Raw genomic sequence first — 23,047 nt, 5'->3', positions numbered from 1 at the left:
GAACAAACTGTGATTGCTTTCTACTTTCCTGAGATACTGACATAAATTCAATAGCTGTATTTATTATTCAAATTGCTTATATCAAGTCATGTAAGAAAAACAGCCCAGAGTGAGGTGTTTATTTTGCTAAATATGGAGCTTGAGAAATGCATTTCTAATGACAATATTCCTTGCGCAGGTGTACTCCTTCATTTTCAAGACCCAGCACTACAGCTAAGAGATCTGTATTTTGTAGACCCTAAGTGGCTATGCAAAATCATGGCACAGGTTAGACTCTCATTACTTTTTCTGTCTACATTCATGGAACTTTTTCCCCTGTCCGAAACCACTGTAACTTATTAGTGATTCTTCTTCACCGTTTCTTTACTGTTTCATGATCTAGAATTTTCTCAGTGTCCAGATTGATTTACCAGGCTCTTTCTGTTTCCTCTGTTTTCTAGACAACTATCTGTCTCAGTGGTTCTATGTTCTTAACGCTGTAATGTCTAATATCAATTATACTACACCAGACACAAAAATACATGTAGAACAGAAAAAAACAAGGGATGCAAAGTAATCCTGCAATATGTTGTGACAAGTTGAAGTGAAAGCTGAAACTTTGGATTAAAGTAGTAAGAATGGGGAAAGAAGGGTCGTTGTATGCATGGTACTGATGGCAGAGGAAAGTAAATTATACGGATTCACATGTTGGGACAGGAAAGTAGCAGACTGACTGCTTAAGTGAAGCCATCATCAATACGTTGATCTAGAAACACTCTCAAAATTTTTTATATATATTCAGATTTCTTAACCTCTGAAACATTACCCTTCATTCAGTGCAGGAAATAGAATGGCAAAATGTAAGTTTGATCCTTTAAAGCTGGTGAGATTAAGAGTGAGAAAAGATCAAGAAGATCAAGTTGTCAGTACTAGTATGCTTGTGTGAAGTGCTGATATGTACATAGGCTTTTTTCAGAGAACACTTTCACAAATTAACTTGTAGAATAAATTTCCATATAATATGGAACAGTGAAAGCTACTGAAGAATAGTAGCACCCTGGTGATTTGGACAGGTTACATTTTTTCACTGCTGTCGTTTTGCTGGCTAGCATTATGGAAATGTTTGATTTCACTGTGAAATGTAGTCTGTTTTCACCCCCTAAATAGTAGGCTAATGATGACTGTACAACTGAAATTGTTTTACTTTTTTTTGAAAGATTCTGATGGTGAAAGTGGAAGGCTTTTCTAAATATCCTAAGGGAATTGTAAAGCGTTCAGATGTGGAAAAATGCCTTTTAAAGAAGAGCAAGTTTCCTAAGATCTACATGTCACAATACTTCAAGCTTCTGGAAAAGTTTCAGATTGCTTTGCCGTTAGGAGAGGATCAACTGCTAATTCCAAGCAGGTAAGTGAAGAGCTAAACCCACCAACGAGAGCCATAGCAGAGATTGATCAATATAAAAACCTCCTATCAGGCTAACTAGTTTAACTGGCCATGAAAGCAATTCGGTGTATGAAAGCCTGATATATGCTTAGTACACGACATTTTGGAAAATGCCTTCACAGACATGTTAAGGTAATCTTGTAGCAGATAAAGTTTACATCACGTTAGCATGATGGGTAAATGGAATCTATAAATGATAAAATGCTTTATGAGGATGATATTTCTTTTACAGTTACTATGCTTTGAGACTACACCAGGAAGATTATGATTTAGCTGTACATTGCAGTGTGCCAGCATTACAGATATTTATTGCAATACAGAAGAAAACCATGAACTTCTGTAGCCTGTTTGCTTGGAGTGAGAACCTCAGTCAAGTTACACAGAGGCAGTATCTCCTCCAAACAGCCTAGTTTTCAAATGTGCTAACAAAAAAGTGATATGAATTTCAATGTGCTCTTCTTGCTTTATCTGAAGCAGGTAACATAGTTTCTGTGCCTCAGGTACAGTTTGCCCTAACGTGTTTAATAATGCTTATTTTGCTTACTGGAGAGAGTGTTGCATGGTTTCATTGATTAGAGTTTCTACTTTTTTCAAAGTCCTGGGATAGGAAGCTTTTATCTGAATATCTTACTTGCCTTATATGTGTCTCAGTTTTTTCTCACATTTACATTTGATATCTAAAGATTGTTAGTGACATTCTGTTGGGTTTAAATTACAGCAGAACTTCACTTTAGCACGAGGAAGCAGAATGAGCATATACACTACCTGTCTTCTCCCTGATTGTTTGAATCATTCATTCATTAATAAATAATACATTTTTGTCGTGGGTTAGGCCGCTCCGGCAACCAAACCCTACACAGTCGCTCACTCACCCTCCCCCAGCCCCAGGGATGAGGGAGAGAATTAAAGGAGAAACGGGAAACCCGTGAGTTGAGATAAGAACAATTTAATACAGATGATTTAATACACAGTGTAGATGCTCACCTCTTATGCGAAGCCCGTCTCGTCCCAAAGCTGCAATCCCGGACGAACGCGAGGCCCTGAAATAGAGAGGGGCAGAGAGAGAGAGATAGTACTCCGAGAGTGGGAGTACTGGGAGAGAGAGAAACAAAAAAAAGGCAACAGAGCAAAAGTGCAAAAGAGCAGAAGCGGTGAAAGAGCCAAAGCGCAAAAAGCCCTTCTTTCTTGCTGTCCCTCACTTTTATACTGGGCATGACGCTGCGTGATATGGAATACTAATTGGCCAGTTTGGCCCTCAATCTTATGTTCCACCACAAATTACAAGGGGAATCGTGTCCCCCTTGTCCCTGCTATGCTCCCCCCTTATCCCGCCGTGCTTCTGCACGCCAGCCAGAACACGGCACGCTGAAAAGTCCTTGGAGTCTCACGTCCAACCACAAACATCAGCTTGCTATCAGCATTCTTCTCAGAGCGAGCCTCTGAGTAAAACCAAAACACGGAGCTCTTCTAGCTACTAAAAAGAAGAGCTACCTCTGTCCCAGCTAAAACCAGGGCAATTTTACATAATAAATAATGTATGTCATCAGTCAGTTTGGATAAAGTACATTATTAAATACTGTCTAATATTTTTATTCTTTCAGTTTGTCTGATCACAGACCTGTTATAGAGCTTCCCCACTGTGAAAATTCAGAAATTATCATCAGGCTTTATGAGATGCCATACTTTCCTATGGGATTTTGGTCCAGGCTGATCAACAGGTTGCTTGAAATATCACCTTACATGCTGTCAGGAAGAGGTATAAATCTGTATCTTCAAAAGCTATAGTGAGCATGTTTGCTTTGTATGCCAACACCTGCATGTTAAAGCTCTAATCGTCAATATTTTTTTGCTTTAGCTGATTTCTGGCCACTTCACAAATGTGAAAAAAAGAACAGTGGTCATTTTTGTGACTTAGAAATATACAGATAGTGCCTGATCTTTACAGGGGTGTGTGAAAGAAAGTGAAGGTTGTAAGCAGCCTATTTCTTTCCATCGCTTGCTAGAGATGGAGGAAATCTTTATATTTATACAAATTGCAATTTGCCTGTACAAGGAATACAGAAAAGGATATGTCTTCCACACAGAAGAGCAAACTGCTTTTCTTCAGGTTCATTGATTCTCCGTTTATGAAAGTCTAAAAACTTTACTTTTATCAGAAGGGGGCGGGAGGTGTCTTTAATTTTTTCCAATAATTCCGTGCTTTAACATGAGATCTATCTGCTGAACTTTGCAACTTCATTCACCTTTGTTTTTTTTAATGTGTGATTTATGAATACTCATGACAAGTAAAGTATGAAAAATATGCATTGCTAATTCTCTACAAATTTGATTTATAACTGCCTGCTCTCCTGGCAGTCCATTTCCTCCTGAGCAGAGTATTCCAGTCACATCTTGCTACTTCATGTGTGTATGATAGAGGGAAAATTTAAATCACTGATATTTTTTCGTAAGTTTTCATTTTAGTTTTTGCCCAAGGTATTCTGTATTTGAAGCTGAATGTATCTAACCGTTTATGTAATCCCTTACCATATGATTAAATATTTAGTTTGTGGATATGCCTTATAGAACTGAACACCAGCTGACATACATTCCGCTTTTGTGAGCCTGTTCTCTCTGCGAAGTTGTAGCCTTTATTTTGTTTGTTATTTGGGTAGGCATAAACCTACAATCATAATTAAATATTTAAAGTATCACGAATTATTTAGCATGCTTTAAAATATGACATTCATATTGGAGATCAGATTTTTAACCTAATTTTGTATTTTCTAGAGCGAGCTCTTCGTCCTAATAGAATGTATTGGAGACAAGGCATCTACTTGAATTGGTCTCCTGAAGCTTATTGTCTAGTGGAATCAGCAGTATTTGACGACAACCCAGACAGTTTTTTGAAAATTACGGCACCTTCTTGCAGAAAAGGTCAATTATTCCTGAGCCTGATTTTTGCTCCAGTTTGATTGCAGCTTGGCATTTTGGTTTGTTGTGCTTTTGCCTTTGGAATGTAGAGTGTAGCTTTCTAATTACAAGTATGGCAGATTAAGGCTGTAATTTCCCTCTTTTGGTTTCTTACAGGGTGCATCCTTTTGGGGCAAGTTGTGGATCACATAGATTCTCTTATGGAAGAATGGTTTCCAGGTTTGCTGGATATAGATGTATGCGGTGAAGGGGAAACACTGTTGAAGAAATGGGCTTTGTACAGCTTTCAGGATGGTGAAGAACACCAAAAAATACTACTTGATGACTTACTTAAAAAAGCTGAAGAAGGTATATATTTATGCCATTTGAGGTATATAGAGGTATACCTGCATGTAGATAAATGTTATATGACATGCCTTTTATAACATTTGGTTACTTCATGTTATTTAAAAATGTTTCATTTCTGTAAGAAATAATTACAGTATGAGTCAAAAGCAACTTGTTCTTTTTATTATGTAAGAGCCCTCAGTGTAAGTATAGAATATGGGACAGATTGCAGCTACCCTATGTAGTTATTTATAAATGGCAATAATGAAAAGAATCATTCTGTCATGATACCGATAATGCAACTTCATTCATGGAATTGAATCCAGCATGTAGTAAAACCGATACTAGATCTTTTGGTTAGACTGTGTGCAACAGCAATTGAAAAGGCAATATTCATGATTGCATTCTACATACTAAGATTATTCTTTCTTTTTATACACAGAAAATCAATCTCTTGGTTAGTTCGGTGTTGCTACATAGCAAGAGTTGCTATCACGTTTGATTGGTACATATACAGAACCTTGAAAATACTTACACATGTAAGATACATTAAGCTGAATGGCAAACTTAATTAGTGTTCTGTTCCCTATACATATGTGTGTATGTTTATATGTGTGTGTACTAATGTGTATATATACGCACACACATGAATTGAAATTTACGTTGATCACGTGCGCTCACAGAGATCCAGGTACCTTTCGTGCCTTTTGAATGATGACTACCTTTTTTTTTTTTCCTTAGGTGACCTTTTGGTAAATCCAGATCAACCAAGACATACCATTCCAATAGCTCAGATTGCTCCTGATCTGATACTGGCTGATTTGCCTAGAAATATTATGTTGAACAACGATGACCTGGAATTTGATGAAGCTCCTGAATTTCTCTTGGGTAAGCATTATTTGGTAGGGTTTTTTTTACAGAGTTTATGTAAACAAATCTTTTGAAGTCTGTTCTGTAACATATGGAAAACGTTTTAGAGATTTCTTCTCTTTGGAAATGTATTTTTTAAGGTATTCTGAATTTCAGGCTATTGGGTTTTGATTTTCCATTAATACTGGTTTTTATGTGTTTAGATTACTGTTCATGAAGCTTAACACAATAGATGATCCACACGTTTTAAAATTGGATCCTTTCAGCTATTTTTTTTGAGAAATGATTGATATGCCTTTTTTTTTTTAATATTCTTTTCAATTTTATCTTTGAAAAGGTGATGGTGGGTTTGGATCTGTGTACCGTGCATCCTATGGTGGAGAAGAGGTTGCAGTGAAGATTTTCAATAAACATACTTCCCTCAGGCTTCTAAGACAAGTAAGGAATACTGCCTTTTTTTCTGTAGTGCTGCTCTTGGAATACCAACCCTAATGAAGACCGTAAAAAGCTGAAGTGCAAGACTTCAGTCCAAAGCATTTCCGAGTTTACTTCAGAGCTACAGAGGTTATGCTGTTTACAGTATTTCACCTGATCTTACAATTTACAGGAGCTTGCGGTGCTTTGTCACCTCCATCACCCAAGCTTAGTGTCTCTGCTGGCTGCTGCAATCCGCCCCCGGATGCTGGTGATGGAATTAGCCCTTAAAGGATCTCTCGATCGTTTGCTTCAGCAAGACAATGCAAGCTTAACTAGAACACTTCAGCACAGGATAGCTCTACATGTGGCTGATGGCTTAAGGTAAACGTGACTTCTACGTTGCTGTAAAAACAGGAGACAGCTGTAAGTAGGTTATACTGCAAATGAAAAGCTTATCTTTTCTTATATCTCAAGCAGAGTATTCCCTGGGTCAGACAAATGCTTGTACTTTTGTGATTGATTAGCTGATGCATAACACAAACTATTGTTACCTGTTTTTTTCTAACAGGTGACGCTCATACAAGTAAAGAAATAGCGAGAGCTCTGAGTGGAATTTCTGTGTGCCTGTTGATTTCATATTAAAAGGTCAAATAAATTAATTTAGTGCATTTTTAAAGTTCTGAAAGTCCATGAATGTCCTCAGGAGCTATTGAAGCGTGACTGTAAAAATCACAAAACCTGCAAGCGAGCTCAGGGACCAATGAAGTTTAAAACGCTAAGGTTCATTTTTCAAACTGCCAGTGACACTTCAGATCAGACTTGGTACTAAAATACTGCAATGTTTATGTACCAGTAAATAGTATTTCAGAATAATTCTGAAGTCAACATCCAGTAAGGCTGTGTCATGTTGGTGGTTTGACAGTTTTTTAACACAATATTTAACATTTGAAAGCACAATTTACTGTTGTGGGAATAATGCATTCAGTGTGTGTCTATTTGCATCCCTGAGTTATGAATGCTTTCAATAAATACTTTTTTGATTAACAGGTACCTGCATTCAGCAATGATCATCTACCGCGATTTGAAGCCTCACAATGTGTTGCTCTTTACCCTATATCCCAATTCAGCTGTTATTGCAAAAATAGCTGACTATGGCATTGCCCAGTATTGTTGCCGAATGGGAATAAAAACCTCCGAAGGCACACCCGGTATGGAAAAATGCTTTGGTTTACATTGCATTATGTCAAAAAACAGCTAATATGTTTTTTATTTAGTCTGTAAGAAGTAACTCAAATCTATGCTCTAGTTGAAATCACAAAACAAAGTCCTAATCATATTGCAATTGTGATGTCAGATTTATACTTCTTGGCCTTTCTTCATGTTCATGTTTTAACCCCTTTTAGAAGAATCAAGGAGTAGACTTTTCAGAGTCAAGGAGTTCTCTTCAAAAAGAGAACCAATTAAATTACATGTGTTAATTATGATCTTTTTCTGTCTTGTTTTAGTATGGTTATTGAGACTTTGAAATTACACTGCGCAAAATTATTTGTTGTTTTAATTTTCAGTAATGCATAGGTAAGTTTTTAATTTTTTTTTAAAGGCAATAAATACCTGCACTGTTCCCTGACTTCAGAGAGAATGTATTAGCATTCATTTTAAAGCACTGAACAATTAAACCACTTTGAAAAGTGCCTTTTAGTCTTGGAAATTGTGCATGAGGGTATGACTTCAAGTGTTAAATGTTAGGCCTTCAGTAAAGACTGCAGACTTGCCTTTCGCTTTCAGTATTCATTGCTAAATGAATTATTTTATGTGTAATGGTGCAGGAGCTCTGTAACTGACGTACTGTCCCCTTCCTTTATATGGATTGCTGATATTTTTGGAGGTTTGCCACATGCGAACTATTGCCAGCCCAGAAATACTGTGCCATTTTTGGTTTACTTCCTGTGACATTTTCATCAATGAGTGTTTGCTCTTAAAAGGATAAGGATGGCTTCAGCTTGGTATGAATCATAACTATTAATGAATGATTTATTTGCAGGATTTCGAGCACCGGAGGTTGCCAGAGGAAATGTTATTTACAACCAGCAAGCTGATGTTTATTCATTTGGCCTGCTGCTTTATGACATTTTAACAGGAGGAGGTAGAATAATGGAAGGCTTGAAGTTTCCAAATGAATTTGATGAATTAGCTATACAAGGAAAGTTACCAGGTATGCCTTGTTTCTTAAAGTTTTAACATGAAAGCAGACTGTTTGTCATGTCTCATTCAAAAACACACCTCTTACGTTTTATGTTGTATCTGACAGTGATCACAGGAGGTGACTAAATAATAGCAATTTTTAGAAGCTTCTCCTAATTTCATACAGTCTGGAAATATAAGAAATAGGCATCTGTTCAACATCATGTTGGTTATAATTTCATTGCAATTTCAAGGGATCTAGGTGGTTCGCTTTATAAAGAAATACAGGTTTTATATACTTGGGACTTTATCCAGACATAGCTAAAATGGATGTTGCTGAAGGTACCTTCTAATACCATGTCTGGACTTGACCCTTACTATGATAATGCATACCATGCACCAAGATAAACACAGTTCCACTTCTATTCTTTGATCATGATACATTATGTTAAAAAGTCCATTATAGAGAAGCTGCATATCTTAAAATCTTTAAAAAAAACTTGACATATTTAAAAAAAAAAAAAAATACCACACCCTTAAAAGAGCAGCTGCCCCTAAAGGTTTTAAATAGGCATTCCCTTTTAACTTGTCAGGAGTGTGAAGTCCCTGCCCAGCTACATAATGTTCTTCGTATTCCATCTGCATTACAATATATAGTTGTTGGCTGCTGGAAGGAAGATTAAACAGGCTCTGCGGCTGGACGTGGTGTAGTCAGCTGGACAGCGTGACTCAGTATTTGGCAACTTCTATGTAAAGAGCTGTTGAAGTTTTGTGGTGCTACAATCTTAACGCGTGGCGTTCTTCTTACTCTGCAATAGTGGATATACTCATGAAACGTTCTTTAAGACTGAAAAGTCACTCCATCTAGAAAAGGGCAGCAACTGTGCCATTTAATCTGGCGAGGCTTCTCTCTTAGAAGATACAGAGAGTTCATACATTTTCTTCTCCTTAAAGTTCATTGTAAAGGGTGACTGTCATGAGGATGGAGCCAGGCTCTTCTCACTGGCATCCAATGATAGGACAAGGGGAAATGGATATAAGCTGGAACATAGGAGGTTCTGCTTAAACATGAGGAAGAACTTCTTCCCAGTAAGGGTAACAGAACACTGGAACAGGCTGCCCAGAGAGATTGTGGAGTCTCCTTCTCTGGAGATGTTCAAAACTCGCCTGGACACATTGTTGTGTGATCTGATCTAGGTGGTCCTGTTCCGGCAGGGGAATTGGACTAGATGATCCTTTGAGGTCCCTTCCAATCCCTAACATTTTGTGATTCTGTGATTCATAGCTCATACAGTTTAAATCCCCTCCCTAAAGAGACCATCCCAAAAACTGATGACTAAGCATCTCTTGAGTGCACCTGTCCATTTGTTTTTTTCTGTACAATAAGCCCTATGAAATAATCAGAAGTATTAGTTTCTGGGGATAGTACAGTTCCATCTGTGCGCACGCTCATCATTTATATATTTCCACCAAAAAGGGAACTGGCTGACCTCACAAGTAAACAGTGCGTATCATTTGCTGAACAAGATATTTGGATCATTTGCAGGTATTTATCATTAATGTTACCTCTGTCTAATGTAAGACTGGAATATCTCCTGTGGATTGTGATGAACTAAAAGGAAAAGCAATACAGGCACCATTATCCATGAGTGGTTTGTTCTTAAAGAGGTCAGCACCTGTAGTCCTAAAATACATATTCAAAGCACTGAGTGGAAATTTAAACTTCCATATCGCATAAATACTATATGGAGTTGTTTATCTAAATTGCTATACATATTATTGGAAGTTCATCTATATTCCATATACTCTGCCCAAACACAGAAGAATAAATGTGGAGAAAAATGTTCCCAGGAATTGAAGAGTACAGACTGAGATGACATGCCCTTGAATGGTCAGCATTAATCAAAACACAACTCACACACACCTGTGATTCAGTCCCAGGTATAGGGACATTAAAAAAAAGTTAAAGCAAAATCCATTTTCTTTAACTGCTTTTAATGAAAAGGACTCTAGCTCTAGCATTTCATGCTCTAGCATTTAATGGCAAGTGAGCAATTGCAAGCTGTTCATGCTGACATTTTATCTAAGAGTATGATATTTCTTAGAGCAGCTCTGTAAGAAGTCAGATGAATTCTTAAAATAAGAAGAAAGTTATCCAAAACTGTCATTTCTGAACTAAAGAAATTATCTAATTTTAGATCCTGTCAAAGAATATGGGTGTGCCCCCTGGCCTAAAGTTGAAAATTTGATTAAAAAGTGTTTGAAGGAAAACCCTCAGGAACGACCAACATCTTCCCAGGTATTACTTAGTGTATTTATTTGTATTTTTGTGATAAATAATACCATGAAGTTGTGCTTTCTAAAAAGAAATGGGACATTTAAGTTAGTAAGAGGCACAAGGTTTTTTCTGTTCTTTTCTGGAACTGGAACAGCTGTGGAATATTGCCTGCTTTTGCCGTCTAGGATAAACTGTTCCATTCCAATCTACCGACCATTTGTTGTAGCCTGCTATTTTACCCTGTGTTGCTGTATAGTGACTGTAACAAAACAGGGCTTGGATTACTTCATGGTCTTTACCAGAGCTGTGCAAAAAGCACTTTGTTGTATAATAGCAGTGCTGTTAGCCTGCACTGATCCGTGCATACGAGAAGAGGAGCAGCGGCGTGGATGTGAAACCTTCTGTCTGTTACCACACATCGCGTTGCTCTTTGAAATGGGTGACATTTTCAAACATGCCTTAACCCCAGTGACGTTCTGAAATTTTAACAGAAAAATAGAGTCAACATAAAGTTACGCAGTGCGCAAAGACTGCTCATTAATAGTGGTAATACGATGAGCAGGCCTGCTGAGATACTATGTCCATGTTCCATAAAACATTGTTATCTGTTGCTTGTTATTTATTTGCCAGTGTACAAGCCATTGTTACTACCATGTGCATGCTGTGGCTTTCTTTGTAGGTTTATGAGATCTTGAATTCTGCAGAGCTTATCTGTTTGATGAGGTATGTCTCAATACCCAGCACATCCACAGCAGAGTGCATGGTAGCTGCTAATCAAAGCTGCAAGAAGGCAGGAGTCTGGATAGGCAATGGGAACACAGAAAAAGCACAGCTTTCATTTGTTAACCTAAATACAGATGGACATACTTGTGAGGTATGCGGTAAAGTACCATTTATTCTAATTTTTTGGCACCCAGATGTGTTTCAGAAGAATTAATTGCATTTTAACAGCAGGATATTACTTCTGGAAAGCTAAGCTTTGAGAGAACAAAGATTTTTTTGTGAGTGAGTCATCATTGTATCCATGAAATGAAGCAGAAACGCAGTCGCTTTTTCCTCTCTTCCTGCCATCCGGGCTGAATTTTCTCATGATACTGTCTTCCCACTACTGGATTCCTTTGTTCCACTCAGATGGAAGCTATTTCTAGCATAGAGGCTAGAACAAAGAGTAATAGTTTTACAGCCCTTCGTATCTCTACCTCCCCTAACAATCCAACTAGTCTCTTAATAATGATTCCTCTCTTCCCATGGATGCCACCTCCTTGTGCCACTTTGGGTGATACCCTCCAGCTCTTTTCGTTTGCTTTTTGTACATCTCAGTCCTGTGCCATCAGAAAAGGGAAAAGGTTTTGCCCAGGCTTGGTGTGCTGTGACGAACATGTGTGCCAGAACTGGATGTGACTCATCTTCAAAATTGTTTAAGTTATATTTCCATCTGCCATCTGTTGACCGTGATACATTTGAATTGGTAGCTTTGTATAAATTATATGGCTTATTTTTCTAAAACTAAAATGAGAAAAGAAGTATTAGACCAGTACTTTTACTGATAGCAATTAAACTGAATGTGTATTGCAGAGTAGTTCCATTTGCTTAATTCTCTGTTGGCTTTGAGACCTTCATTAGAATAGAATCTTTTTTTCAACATTTAGCTTAGAGATTTTCCTGTGTCCTGTTGAGGGGTCCTTCCCAGCACTTTGAAGATTGATGACACAGTTGAAAATGTATTCTGCCAATAGGGAACCAGATTTCTTAACAGAGAGGTTAGGCCTTGAGTCTGTCCAGGGTCCCATAAGATTGTACTCTGTTTTCAATTACCAGCAATTCAGTTGCATTTACCCTTGCTGAAATCATAACCAGGTTGGTTTTTTTTTTTCTGACTCAGGATATTGCCGATAGTAAAATTTTAAGTTTGGCCTTAGTGACCCTTCCTACTGAGAAAGAAAACTGGATTGTAGCAGGAACCCAGTCTGGTTCTCTGTGGGCACTTAACACGGAAGATGAAACAAGAAGGCATCGTCTGCAGAGAATGTCAGATTCCATCACTTGTTTATACTGTAATTCTCTTTCGAAGCAAAGGTATAAACAAATTTTAAATATTTTGGGTTATGTTTTGAAAATATGACTAGAGATGTTCAGAAAATGACATCTGTACACTCAGGCAGTTTTGGTCAGACAATTGCTTATTTTGCCTGTGTTTTCACTTTAATTTTGCACCCAGTGTAAGTGGAGATTACATTCCTAACCAGAGGTGGTTGTATTTGCTTTTAGTGTTCAATGAAACTCTTGAAATACCAGAGTCTGCTAATTTAAATTTTTCTTACCTCATTAAGGCATTTGTAGAATTCATTATGTTATTTTATTTCAGCAAACAGAAGAATTTCTTCTTGGTAGGCACAGCTGATGGCAGACTGGCAGTTTTTGAAGACAGAGCAGTAAAGGTAGACTTGTTCTTAGCTGTCTGTTCTACAAAATGCTATCAGTAACATGTAAAGCATCTACCAATAGTAGCTTTATTTCATGCATCTTATTTTTAATTGCTTCTCTAAAACTAAAAATCATTTTCTACTGCAGTCTTAGGGGAACTGCACGTTTTCCAATGTCTGTTTTAACCAATAGAGTTAAGAGGATGAAATTATTTCTCATTATAGGACTTGGAGAAGCCTGGCAAACTGACTAGAGAGTGACATTAATGATTATTATTAAGAATATTCTAACAGTTTTAATCTCCTTTATCGCTGATATAGCTCTTTTTGTTCACACTAAATTTTTGTAGAATAGGTATCTTGAAAAAGACAATATTGTTTAGATTTTCTGTAGATCAGAGTTCTGCTTGCAGAACAGATAAAGAAATGCTGGGAGCTGTTTGTATCAGCTGGTTCCTGAGGATTAGCTCCTGACTATACACAACTTAGAGCAGTTACAGAGCTGCAATGCATTGCAGAACTAGAATATGGTCCAGTGCAGGGTTTCTTCAAGGTATGGATGTGGCTTTCCGTCCGGTTCTTGAACTGCACCAGAGGTTGCAGAAAGAATCAGTCCCATCTCTCTACTGTTTCCGGTCACTCAAGCTGTTTCTTTGGGACACCTATAATGAGACTATGGTGCTTTTCAGTCTCTAACATTGTGGAAAAATACCATAATGGTTCAGAAAATCTGGCTGTGTAGATTTAATTCAGCAGGCTGTGTGTCCTTGGTTTGACAGTTTCCGAGTGTCTGTATATTCCTTTTTTCTAACGGAGAGTATGTTTTTTCTTGCAGTGTAAGGGTGCTACACCTTTGAAGATACTGACTATAGGAAATATTAACACACCACTGATGTGCTTAAATGAATCCTCATACTTACCTGAAAAAAATATAATCTGGGGAGGCTGTGGAACAAAGATCATTGCCTTAACTAGTGATTTCTCTGTTCAAAAGCTCATTGAAACAAAGACAAGTCAACTGTAGGTATTTTTATATAAGTGATGTTACTTTGCTCCTTTGTTGTTTTTGCTACAGATTTCTAGCAGTACTTTGATGTAATGATTTGTTCTAGAGCTTGTTGTTTGAGTTCTCTTGTTTCCGTTCTTTTTCTTTCATAATACAGATGGAATACAGTGTGCATTAAAATAAGATCAGTGAGTAGCATTTAAAGTATGCATTGCTGCTTTTAAAGAAGGGATATGCATTTTTACTATCTAAAGGATTTGTGAAGTCAGTATCTGTTCAGAAAATGTATAAATGCAACCAATCAGTTTTTCCCCCTAGTTGAATTTGGCCAGGCCCTGGTTACTTTATTTAGAATTATATGTGCATACTTAGCGTAGTATTTGTCCTTACATGTTTGTCAGTATGATATGTATACGTATCTTTGCCCTGGATAGTTAAATCATGTATGATTGCTGATTTTTCGTTATTTAGAAATTAGAGACTGAAGTTTTTGGAATGTTTGATAGAATTCTCACATGGACAAATCCTGCTCTGAAGTTAAGGGGAGCTTTTCCTGAGCAGGGAAAACAATGTTTGATTTTATACTAGGAGAGATCATTATTCTGGGAAATTAATTTGCTTTAGAAAATAATGTGTTAATATAAAGCAAGAAACTAAAATGTCAGTAAAAGGCATTTCAATGGCAAGATGCAAAATACATCACAGGAATAATTTGAGCTTTGTGGAGGCAAAACTGTATACCATTTTGAAAATAAAGTTGTCAAAAACAAGTAACATTAGGGAAAGTAGCACTGTTACTGAGTGCTATCAGGGGCCTGTGATTTTGAGCTGTTCTTCAAGATGAATTGAAGTCAGTGAACTAAGCTAATGCTGTGAAATTGCAGGGCAAATAATATTTTGATACGTGCAGGCACAGATCTGGCATGAGAGACAAATTTCTCTGTAGAGGCAAATAGTCAAAAGAGCTGTCAGCTGAAGTGAAACAAGAGCAGAGCAAGGTGAATTAAATCTCACTGCTGCTTTTTAGGCTTGGTTATCTTTGTGTCGAGTGACCCTCTGGGGTCTTGTGGGCCCTGTAAGCTATTGAGTGTCTCCAAACTTTGAACAAGTGGCGGAAGAAAGGTGGAGTTTGCCCTGCTGTGATGTGAGCATGTGTGATTTGAGCAGATAGATGGGAAAGATTTATTAATAGGTTTGGGGCGTTAATATGCCTCCAAGGGATAGCACCAGCATAACTCCATTACTGTGAGAATTTATGTCGAACTGTAGGAAGATCATAACAAACCCTTTCAGTCGTATCCTAGCCCGGTTTGGTTTTGAGACTGAATGATTCCGTAAGAGTTAGAGGGAAGCTAACCCCACTCATGACAGTCAAGATAGTCTACTAGATATTTTCTGTATATCTAACCGGAGTTCTTCTCTTTTCTAGGTTCTGTCATAATGCTTACAGTGATGCGAATATTATTTCAATAGCAATAGACAAATACATCTACTTGGCAAAGAAAAACAGCCATTTTGTGGAAATCTGGGACAAGAAGACAGAAAAACTTTCAGAACTAATTGACTGTGCACATTTTCTTAAGTGAGTGTTTTATTTCAGATTGATGCCCTGATGCATAGAAAGCTGAGTTATCAGATTGCCTTCTGTAGCATAGTACCTTAACCTGCTGGAGGAAAGGGATTTGCCCAGTTCTTTGCGCAAATGTGGGATTCCTTTCCTCTCTTTTGGCTCAGAACTTCAGAATATCCCATGCAAAATCTCAATTTTTTAAGACCCTTCTTATATTTCACAATTTGTCTAACTCTGCTCAAAAAAGGAGAAGGTCTTTTGCCGTCCTTCAGGTACTAATGCTTTTGCATCCAGTTACTTCCTGCATCCCCTGAATAAGAATGTCTTCTTTCTGCAGTGCACAGATTCAGTAAGAGATCAGAGTTTTATTAACAGTGACGGTGATTTTTGTTTGCGTTTAACTTGTTGCTCCCCCTTAATGTGGCCACATCCATTTCATCTTCATGGTAAGGTTAGGAGCAGCCCTAGATGTGCTCCTCCCACTTTTCAGTGACATTCTCCTGGGAGAAAACATAGAAGTGTACCTGCTTCCTATTTAAAGGTCTTTTGAAGCAGACCAGCTGGGTCTTAGAAGTCTAGTAGTTTTTATCCCAGTTTGTTTCAAGTCAGTCAACTGATTAGCATGAGATTTTGCAGCTTCTCTTGATGAATGGTGTTTAAAAAGCTGGTATTGAGAGAGTCATTTTAGCAGCAGTTGTGGAATAGCATGCCACCAGATTTTAACACAAATTCTCTCTGTACTCTTAGGGACAAAGTGGAAAAACTAAATAAGGAGTCAAAACATAAACTGACTTATTCTGGAAGAGTGAAGACAATTTGCCTGCAGAAAAATACTGCACTGTGGATAGGGACAGGAGGAGGACATATCTTGCTGCTTGATTTATCAACACGTCGTCCTGTACAAGTTATAGACAACTTTTGTGATTCTGTTAGAGTCATGGTAACAGCTCAGCTAGGTAAGTGAAACCATCAAATGACGAGTACTTTGGAATCAGTGCCGAGTTAAGGACTGCTGTCTCCTGTTTGGCCTTCTGTCACAGTCAGACACTCCGGTGTTTGCTGAATACCAGCAGGCTGTCGTACCTGTGCCCACATAAAACAAGAGCTCTTCCCTGGCTTGTCACTGATCAGCACGTGAACACACCTCACCTTCACTGCATCCTTGTGCCATGCTTCAGCACAGCTCTCGCTGTCTGCTGTCCGATAGACTTTGTCTTGCTGTGTCTGCCTGTGTTCTTTCTCCATCTTAAATTTTACACTTCTGGCTTCTCTCTCTGTGGAGCTTGTTAGGTTTCAATAATTTTTGCTTAATTGCTTATTGCCTAGTTTTCTTCTCCCATCTTTATTCAGGAGTGGTTCTTTTGGGTTTGGGTCACAGGCAGATGACAGCAAAGCTGAGATAATGTAACACACTTGGACTCAGAGTGCAGACTTGTATGTACGTGCTGTTCCTGTCACCCGGGCAGTGGTTTCGGGCTGCTCTAGGCAGACAGCAGCTGTGGGTTTTCAATGATAATTACAGCCAGAGGTCCATAGTTGAACGTGGGGCACTTCTTGGCTGTTGTAACTTCCTTCACCTGTACATTTCCTGCATCTCTTCCAAAAGTAATAAAGGGCATACCACCTCCAGAGTTCATTGTACTGCAGTGGTAGGTATGCTCAAAATACACATTACTTCAAAAACTGCTCTGTGGCACAGCATGGATTCCTATTGCCTTCCACTGTGTTTTGAAAAAAACTCTGGAGTTTCCTTGCCAGTGTGATTTAAAATGTGTTTGCTGTCAAAAAAAAAAAGACTCTGAATCTGTTGTTGTGGACTTCTGTAATCCTGCTAGCAAACTTCGTAATTGCAGGCTGTGGATGCTTTCTCATTACCATCATGGACTTAATTTGGGGACTGTTTTTACCTTTCTGACGCCAGAAGTGTCCATTGATGGCAGTTAGCTCATAGTGCTGACAGTGTTGTATGCATCAAAAGAACTCTTTATTTTCCTCTGACTTGACTTTGCCTGAGACAGCAAGTTTGTAGAGTCTGTTCAGTCCTCAGCTGTTAAGAGTGCCAGCTATAGAGTCCAGATTCACTAGCACAGCATTTTCAGTCCTTCTAGTCCTGATAGCTACAATATTAGTACTATAAAGGGACGTTTTATTTTTAGCATTTTGTAAGGAATACTTACTATGAAAACAAAATTTGTGACTCGCTTATTGCTGTCCTTGATAGGGAAATTATATCATATAGAATAATACAGTGTGATTTAAAAAGCTGTGAGTTTCATATTCTTTGTTTCTAGTCACCTCAACATTCTTAATCAAAATTTTATGTATAGAAAAGTTAATACACCAGGAAAAAGTTTAGCTGCATATGTACAAATCTCAAGAATGGCACGTAAGTCTGATACATGCGGTTTGATGTGTACTTTTATCTTTTGATCATTTTTCCTCAGCAATTATTTATAAGGGTTGGGCTTTTTCCTAAATTCAAAGACTGTTTTTACTGAGATTTTCACAGAATCAGTGAAAATGGCACTGAGGCTGCTGAGAAGTTCTTCAGTAGTAACACATTGCTTGTGTGAAATGAGAGAAGATAGAAGGAAATATTTTTATATTAAATAGTTTCATTTAAGATTAAAATATATAATGTCAATCGTCAATATTTGAGGGACAAGCGATTGTTAGACTGAGACATCAATTTTATCTGTAGTTCATCTATGAATATGGAAATATAATGTCTTTTTCTAACTCTCTCACCTAACACATTGACGTATAATAGACATCTTATAGAGCATGATATCTATGTAAATCTGTAGTTCATTTTTCAATGAAAATTTAGGCTTCTATATAGTAAGAAAGGACCCCAGTCTGAATAAGAAACTTTAAACTTCAGTTCCAATCACTTCTTTGAGGAGTATGGATAGGACTGGTTGCAGAAAAAGTTAAAGTGATGAAAAATCTGAGCTTGGAAGATATGCAGGGTTCCCACCAGCCCTCATCAGGTTTACATCTGTATCAAAGAAGAATATACTGCAGAGCTCCAGAGGGCAGGAAATATCTCTCTCTACCTTGCAGAGGTCCTAAGAGAACCACTAGAAACGTTTGCTGATTCAGAAGGAGGGTATCAGGTGGGGGACACTGCAGTGTGGTCACACAAAACTTCCAAGGCTGTGACTTCCACAGCAGGCCATGCTCCAGTCTATTTATGGTCCAGAAACTGACCCCCTCCTCATCTTTTCTCTGGGGGAATGTGTAAGACTTCGTGTATGAAGAGATGTGGGGCATAGTGCTGCAGCTGGGGTGTGTGCATACGGAGGGCTCTTCCTTCCCTGGCCCAATCCACAATGCAGAGAGCTGGGCTGGGTCCTGTATTCCTCTACCAGTGTACAGCCAAGGGCTCACTGCCCTCCTTGTGCTGCCAGCAGGACAGGGAGCTGCTGGGGCAGCAGAACACATAACAGCTTCCATCTCTATCTTGCAAGACAGTTATAAACATGTCTTGTTGGCAGTAAGTGGGAAGTTGATATTGAAACACTGGCACATTCAACTTTTCCTGCTGTGATCCAACCAATCCTGTCTTCCTAGTCTTTTTTTGCGTTATTCAATAGGCACCTTAGAATCATAGAATCATAGAATGGTTAGGGCTGGAAGGGACCTTCAAAGGTCATCTAGTCCAACCCCCCTGCAAGGAACAGGGATATCTCCAACTAGGTCAGGTTGCTCAGGGCCCTGTCCAACCTGGCCTTGAACGTCTCCAGGGATGGAGCATCCACCACCTCTCTGGGCAACCTGTTCCAGTGTTCTACCACTCTCATAGTAAAAAATTTTTTCCTAATATCCAACCTGAACCTACCTCCCTCTATTTTAAAACCATTACCCCTTGTCCTATCATAACTGGCCCTCCTGAACAGCCTCTCCCCATCTTTCCTGTAGGCCCCCTTGAGGTACTGGAAGACCGCTATAAGGTCACCCTGGAGCCTCCTCTTCTCCAGGCTGAACAGCCCCAACTCTTTCAGCCTGTCCTCATAGGAAAGGTGCTCCAGCCCTCTTATCATCTTCGTGGCCCTCCTCTGGACCCTCTCCAACTGGTCCATGTCCTTCTTATGTTGGGGACTCCAGAACTGGACGCAGTACTCCAAGTGAGGTCTCACGAGGGCAGAGTAGAGGGGGAGAATCACCTCCCTCGACCTGCTGGCCACGCTCCTCTTGATGCAGCCCAGGACGCGGTTGGCCTTCTGGGCCGCAAGAGCACATTGCCGGCTCATATTGAGCTTCTCGTCCACCAGTACTCCCAAGTCCTTCTCCTCAGGGCTGCTCTCGATCCAATCACCACCCAGTCTGTATTTATGCCTGGGATTGCCACAACCCAGATGTAGGACCTTGCATTTGGCCTGGTTAAACTTCATGAGGTTGGCACGGGCCCACCTCTCCAGCCTGTCAAGGTCCCTCTGGATGGCATCCCTCCCTTCCAGCGTGTCGACGGCACCACACAGCTTGGTGTCATCGGTGAACTTGCTGAGGGTGCACTCCATGCCACTGTCCACGTCACCGACAAAGATGTTGAAGAGGGCCGGGCCCAACACGGACCCCTGAGGGACGCCACTCGTGACCGGTCTCCACTTGGACATTGAGCCGTTGACCACTACTCTCTGAGTGTGGCCATTGAGCCAATTCCTTATCCACCGAGTGGTCCATCCATCAAACCCATGCCTCTCTAGTTTAGAGAGAAGAATGTCGTGCGGGACAGTGTCAAAAGCTTTGCACAAGTCCAGGTAGATGAGCTCTTAGACCTCTTGTGCTCTTAGACCTTCCTAAGAGCTATCCCCTATTTCTTCTTCCCTGCTAACTCACATTTCCCACCTACGTGCCATCGTTAGCTCAGAACGCTTTTAATTAGTTTGTATCATATTTGGTTGGTTTGGTTTTTTCATAGCCAGACTGATTACTGGCACATTCTGTTTCTGCTGTGCACTGGGACTTCGTTTGCAGCCTGTCCTTTTGCTGTGACATCTGATTCCTGTGACTCTACTACCTCTGCTTGTGGCATATCATCAGGTGCTTTGTTCTTGGGCTTGTTCAACAGGCTGGCCGGCTGATCCGGCGCTTATGCCTTGGATCCCTGAAAAAACACTCTGTTAAATGGAGACGTGAACTGTATTGTTTTCATGTCTGCGTTTTTCATGGCTAATGATTTTGAATAAAGGGTTCAGTTGACTGAACTCTGCTTTCTGTCCTCTTAGTGGCATGATGTCATCTACTCTTTCTGTCCTTGATTTACAAAGTTCCCATTAACACTAAAATTTGACATTTTATTTCTTTGAAAAAGGGAGTCTCAAGAATGCAGTCCTGGTTTTGGGATATTGCTATAAAAGTGACACCACAGACAACAAATATCACAAAGGTACCTGAACTGTGTTTTATTAATTTGTATTATTAATGGAGTAGACACTATTATGCTAGAGTACCCACTGAGAGTGGAGAGTTGATGATCATCATTTGATCTAATTTTATCGAAACATCATTATTAGTTTTTGTTGTCTTTTGCATTTCTGGGCTTCATACAAACTGACAGTAACTTCCAAAATGGATCAGCGGAAGCCACTATTTGAAGTATATAATACAGTTTGCTGGAAAACTGTACTTGGAGAGTAAATATTGTCTAATTGGAGAATGTATCAAATGGATTCCCAGAGGGGTCTGTGCTAGGCCAGGAATCCTCAATGTTTTCATGAATGGGGTGGATGAAGGAATAATGAATGTGCTTTTCAGAATTGCAGACAATTCTCAGCTAAGGCAAAGCCACAAGCACACAGGAGGGCAGGATTAGAATCCAAAATGACCTTGACACATGGCCTGGAAGGAACTAGGATACAATTCAGTAAGGACAAATGCAAGACCTTTTACTTAATTAGGAATGATCCGTTGTACCAACATGAGAAAATGATCAGCTTAAACAGCAGCGCTGCAGCAAAAGGGTTATGACTGACGGCAAGCTGAAAAGGAGTCAGCTGTGTCACATTGCTGCAGAAGAGGCAAACACCATTCTGACACCAGTCAAAAAGTGATGTCTGTAAGACATGAGCTAATTCTGATGCTCTGCTGAGTGCCGATACGTCCTCTGCTGCAGGAGCATGTCCCTTTGGGACATTACCAAATGATCTGAAATATTGGGAATAGTGCAGAGGAGAAAAATGCAACCTGTGAGGAAGTGCTGCAGGAATTTAAGTTGGTTAATATAAATAAAGCTTAGAGAGGACATGATAATAGGCTTCAAATATTAAATAAAGTGTAAAGGAATAAAGACTTCTGCATATTCCCTGTTGCAGTTGATGCTCTGGTCAATGCCCTTCTTCACTTTTATCTCATCCCAGTTTCAGTGTCTCCTAAAAATGTGGCAATGACAGTATAAAGTTAAGGGTAGCAAGTGTACACGAGCTGACTGATTGGAGTAAAATAAGAACCAAACTTACAGCAGTGGTTTTTATATTCTGATATTCCCTGATTATTACCGTAAGAACACCTATTACCTTTTTAGCCTTTTTATTGTATTTAAAAGTGTCATTAATTATACAGAGAGGAATCAGAGACTCCCAGAAACCTTGAGGCTTTAGTTCGTGAGCCCCCATTCATGCATGTGTTCTCAGTTATCCTTATTCCACTAAAAGCAATGTGAATTCTCCATGAATAAATAGTTGGTTCTATGAAGGGAGGTTGAAGAAGTGACCTTTTTCCAGTATACTCACTACTCTATGAAACAAGTTTTCATTTTTAGTTTGCATGTGAACGGGTTTTGAGTCTTGTAAGCATTTAGGGTGTATCTGCTCAGGAAAACAGAGATGAAATTTTATGCAGGCACCTCAATTACTGGCATTAGCACAGGTCAGTACATTATGGCCCACAGGCATCAGAAATGGTTTTTCAAGTGCTTTTAAGTGGTATACTGCAAGTTTAGGAACCAGAATCCAAATCATTGTTCAAGTACAAACAGCTCGTAAGCTATAACTGCATTACCTCACAGGTAAAGCATCAGATAATTTGTCTTCCAGGTCCTAAGCATCATGTTTCATCGAGGCAATTTACAAGTAATTAAAAAACAAGCAGATAAGCAAAACCACTTCTGATTATGCAATAATTCTTCTTCTTGAAGTTTTCTTTTTTTTTTTTTCCCCAGAATTACAATCCTGCGTGTCAATGTGGGACATTAACCTGCCCCATGAAGTGCAAAACCTGAAAAAACATATAGAAATGAGACAGGAATTAGCAGAAAAAATGAAGAGCTTTTCTTTGGACTGAAAATTCACCCTGCAAGTGCCGTTCTCTTTTCTCGTCTTCCATCCTAACTTACTGTGCAATATTTACAACTTCTTGTTGCTGGGGTTTTTAACTGCAAACCAGGAAGAAACTTGCCTTGAGAGAGGCAGTTGGTACCCATAAGATGCCAAGAAAAAAGAAGGATGGGTTATTTGTAATATTTGAAAGGACAGAATACTATTGAGAATTTCTGAATCTAAAGTGTTATCGTGCATCTGTTGTTTACTTGTGAAGTTCTGCTCTCAGCAACTATGGCTTAACTTCAGTATAGCATTGTTCATCCAGTTTTTGATCCTAGTCAAATTGGGAATAAGCCAGGAAACTATAAATGGCTCTT

General features: G+C 39.1%; 1 protein-coding gene across 2 annotated transcripts in view; it reads left to right on the top strand.

Moving 5' to 3' along the window:
• Nucleotides 1-22,692, top strand: part of LRRK2 (leucine rich repeat kinase 2) — a 76,478-nt gene extending 53,786 nt beyond the window's left edge. For both annotated transcript variants that reach the window (XM_086609955.1, XM_086609956.1), the window contains exons 33-51: nucleotides 179-267; nucleotides 1,197-1,384; nucleotides 3,025-3,179; nucleotides 4,193-4,339; nucleotides 4,493-4,684; nucleotides 5,405-5,551; nucleotides 5,871-5,971; nucleotides 6,141-6,331; nucleotides 6,998-7,158; nucleotides 7,992-8,162; nucleotides 10,330-10,430; nucleotides 11,089-11,283; nucleotides 12,292-12,485; nucleotides 12,775-12,847; nucleotides 13,668-13,852; nucleotides 15,268-15,420; nucleotides 16,156-16,364; nucleotides 20,726-20,800; nucleotides 22,571-22,692. In XM_086609955.1, coding sequence (XP_086466081.1) covers nucleotides 179-267; nucleotides 1,197-1,384; nucleotides 3,025-3,179; nucleotides 4,193-4,339; nucleotides 4,493-4,684; nucleotides 5,405-5,551; nucleotides 5,871-5,971; nucleotides 6,141-6,331; nucleotides 6,998-7,158; nucleotides 7,992-8,162; nucleotides 10,330-10,430; nucleotides 11,089-11,283; nucleotides 12,292-12,485; nucleotides 12,775-12,847; nucleotides 13,668-13,852; nucleotides 15,268-15,420; nucleotides 16,156-16,364; nucleotides 20,726-20,800; nucleotides 22,571-22,692 — 2,849 coding nt within the window. The remainder of the gene's footprint in view (nucleotides 1-178; nucleotides 268-1,196; nucleotides 1,385-3,024; nucleotides 3,180-4,192; nucleotides 4,340-4,492; nucleotides 4,685-5,404; nucleotides 5,552-5,870; nucleotides 5,972-6,140; nucleotides 6,332-6,997; nucleotides 7,159-7,991; nucleotides 8,163-10,329; nucleotides 10,431-11,088; nucleotides 11,284-12,291; nucleotides 12,486-12,774; nucleotides 12,848-13,667; nucleotides 13,853-15,267; nucleotides 15,421-16,155; nucleotides 16,365-20,725; nucleotides 20,801-22,570) is intronic.
• The last annotated feature ends 355 nt before the right edge of the window (nucleotides 22,693-23,047 follow it).

The sequence above is a fragment of the Tauraco erythrolophus genome, chromosome 4, assembly GCF_009769465.1.
Source record: "Tauraco erythrolophus isolate bTauEry1 chromosome 4, bTauEry1.pri, whole genome shotgun sequence".
Lineage (NCBI taxonomy): Eukaryota > Metazoa > Chordata > Aves > Musophagiformes > Musophagidae > Tauraco > Tauraco erythrolophus.
This window is presented reverse-complemented; position numbering and strand designations above follow the sequence as displayed.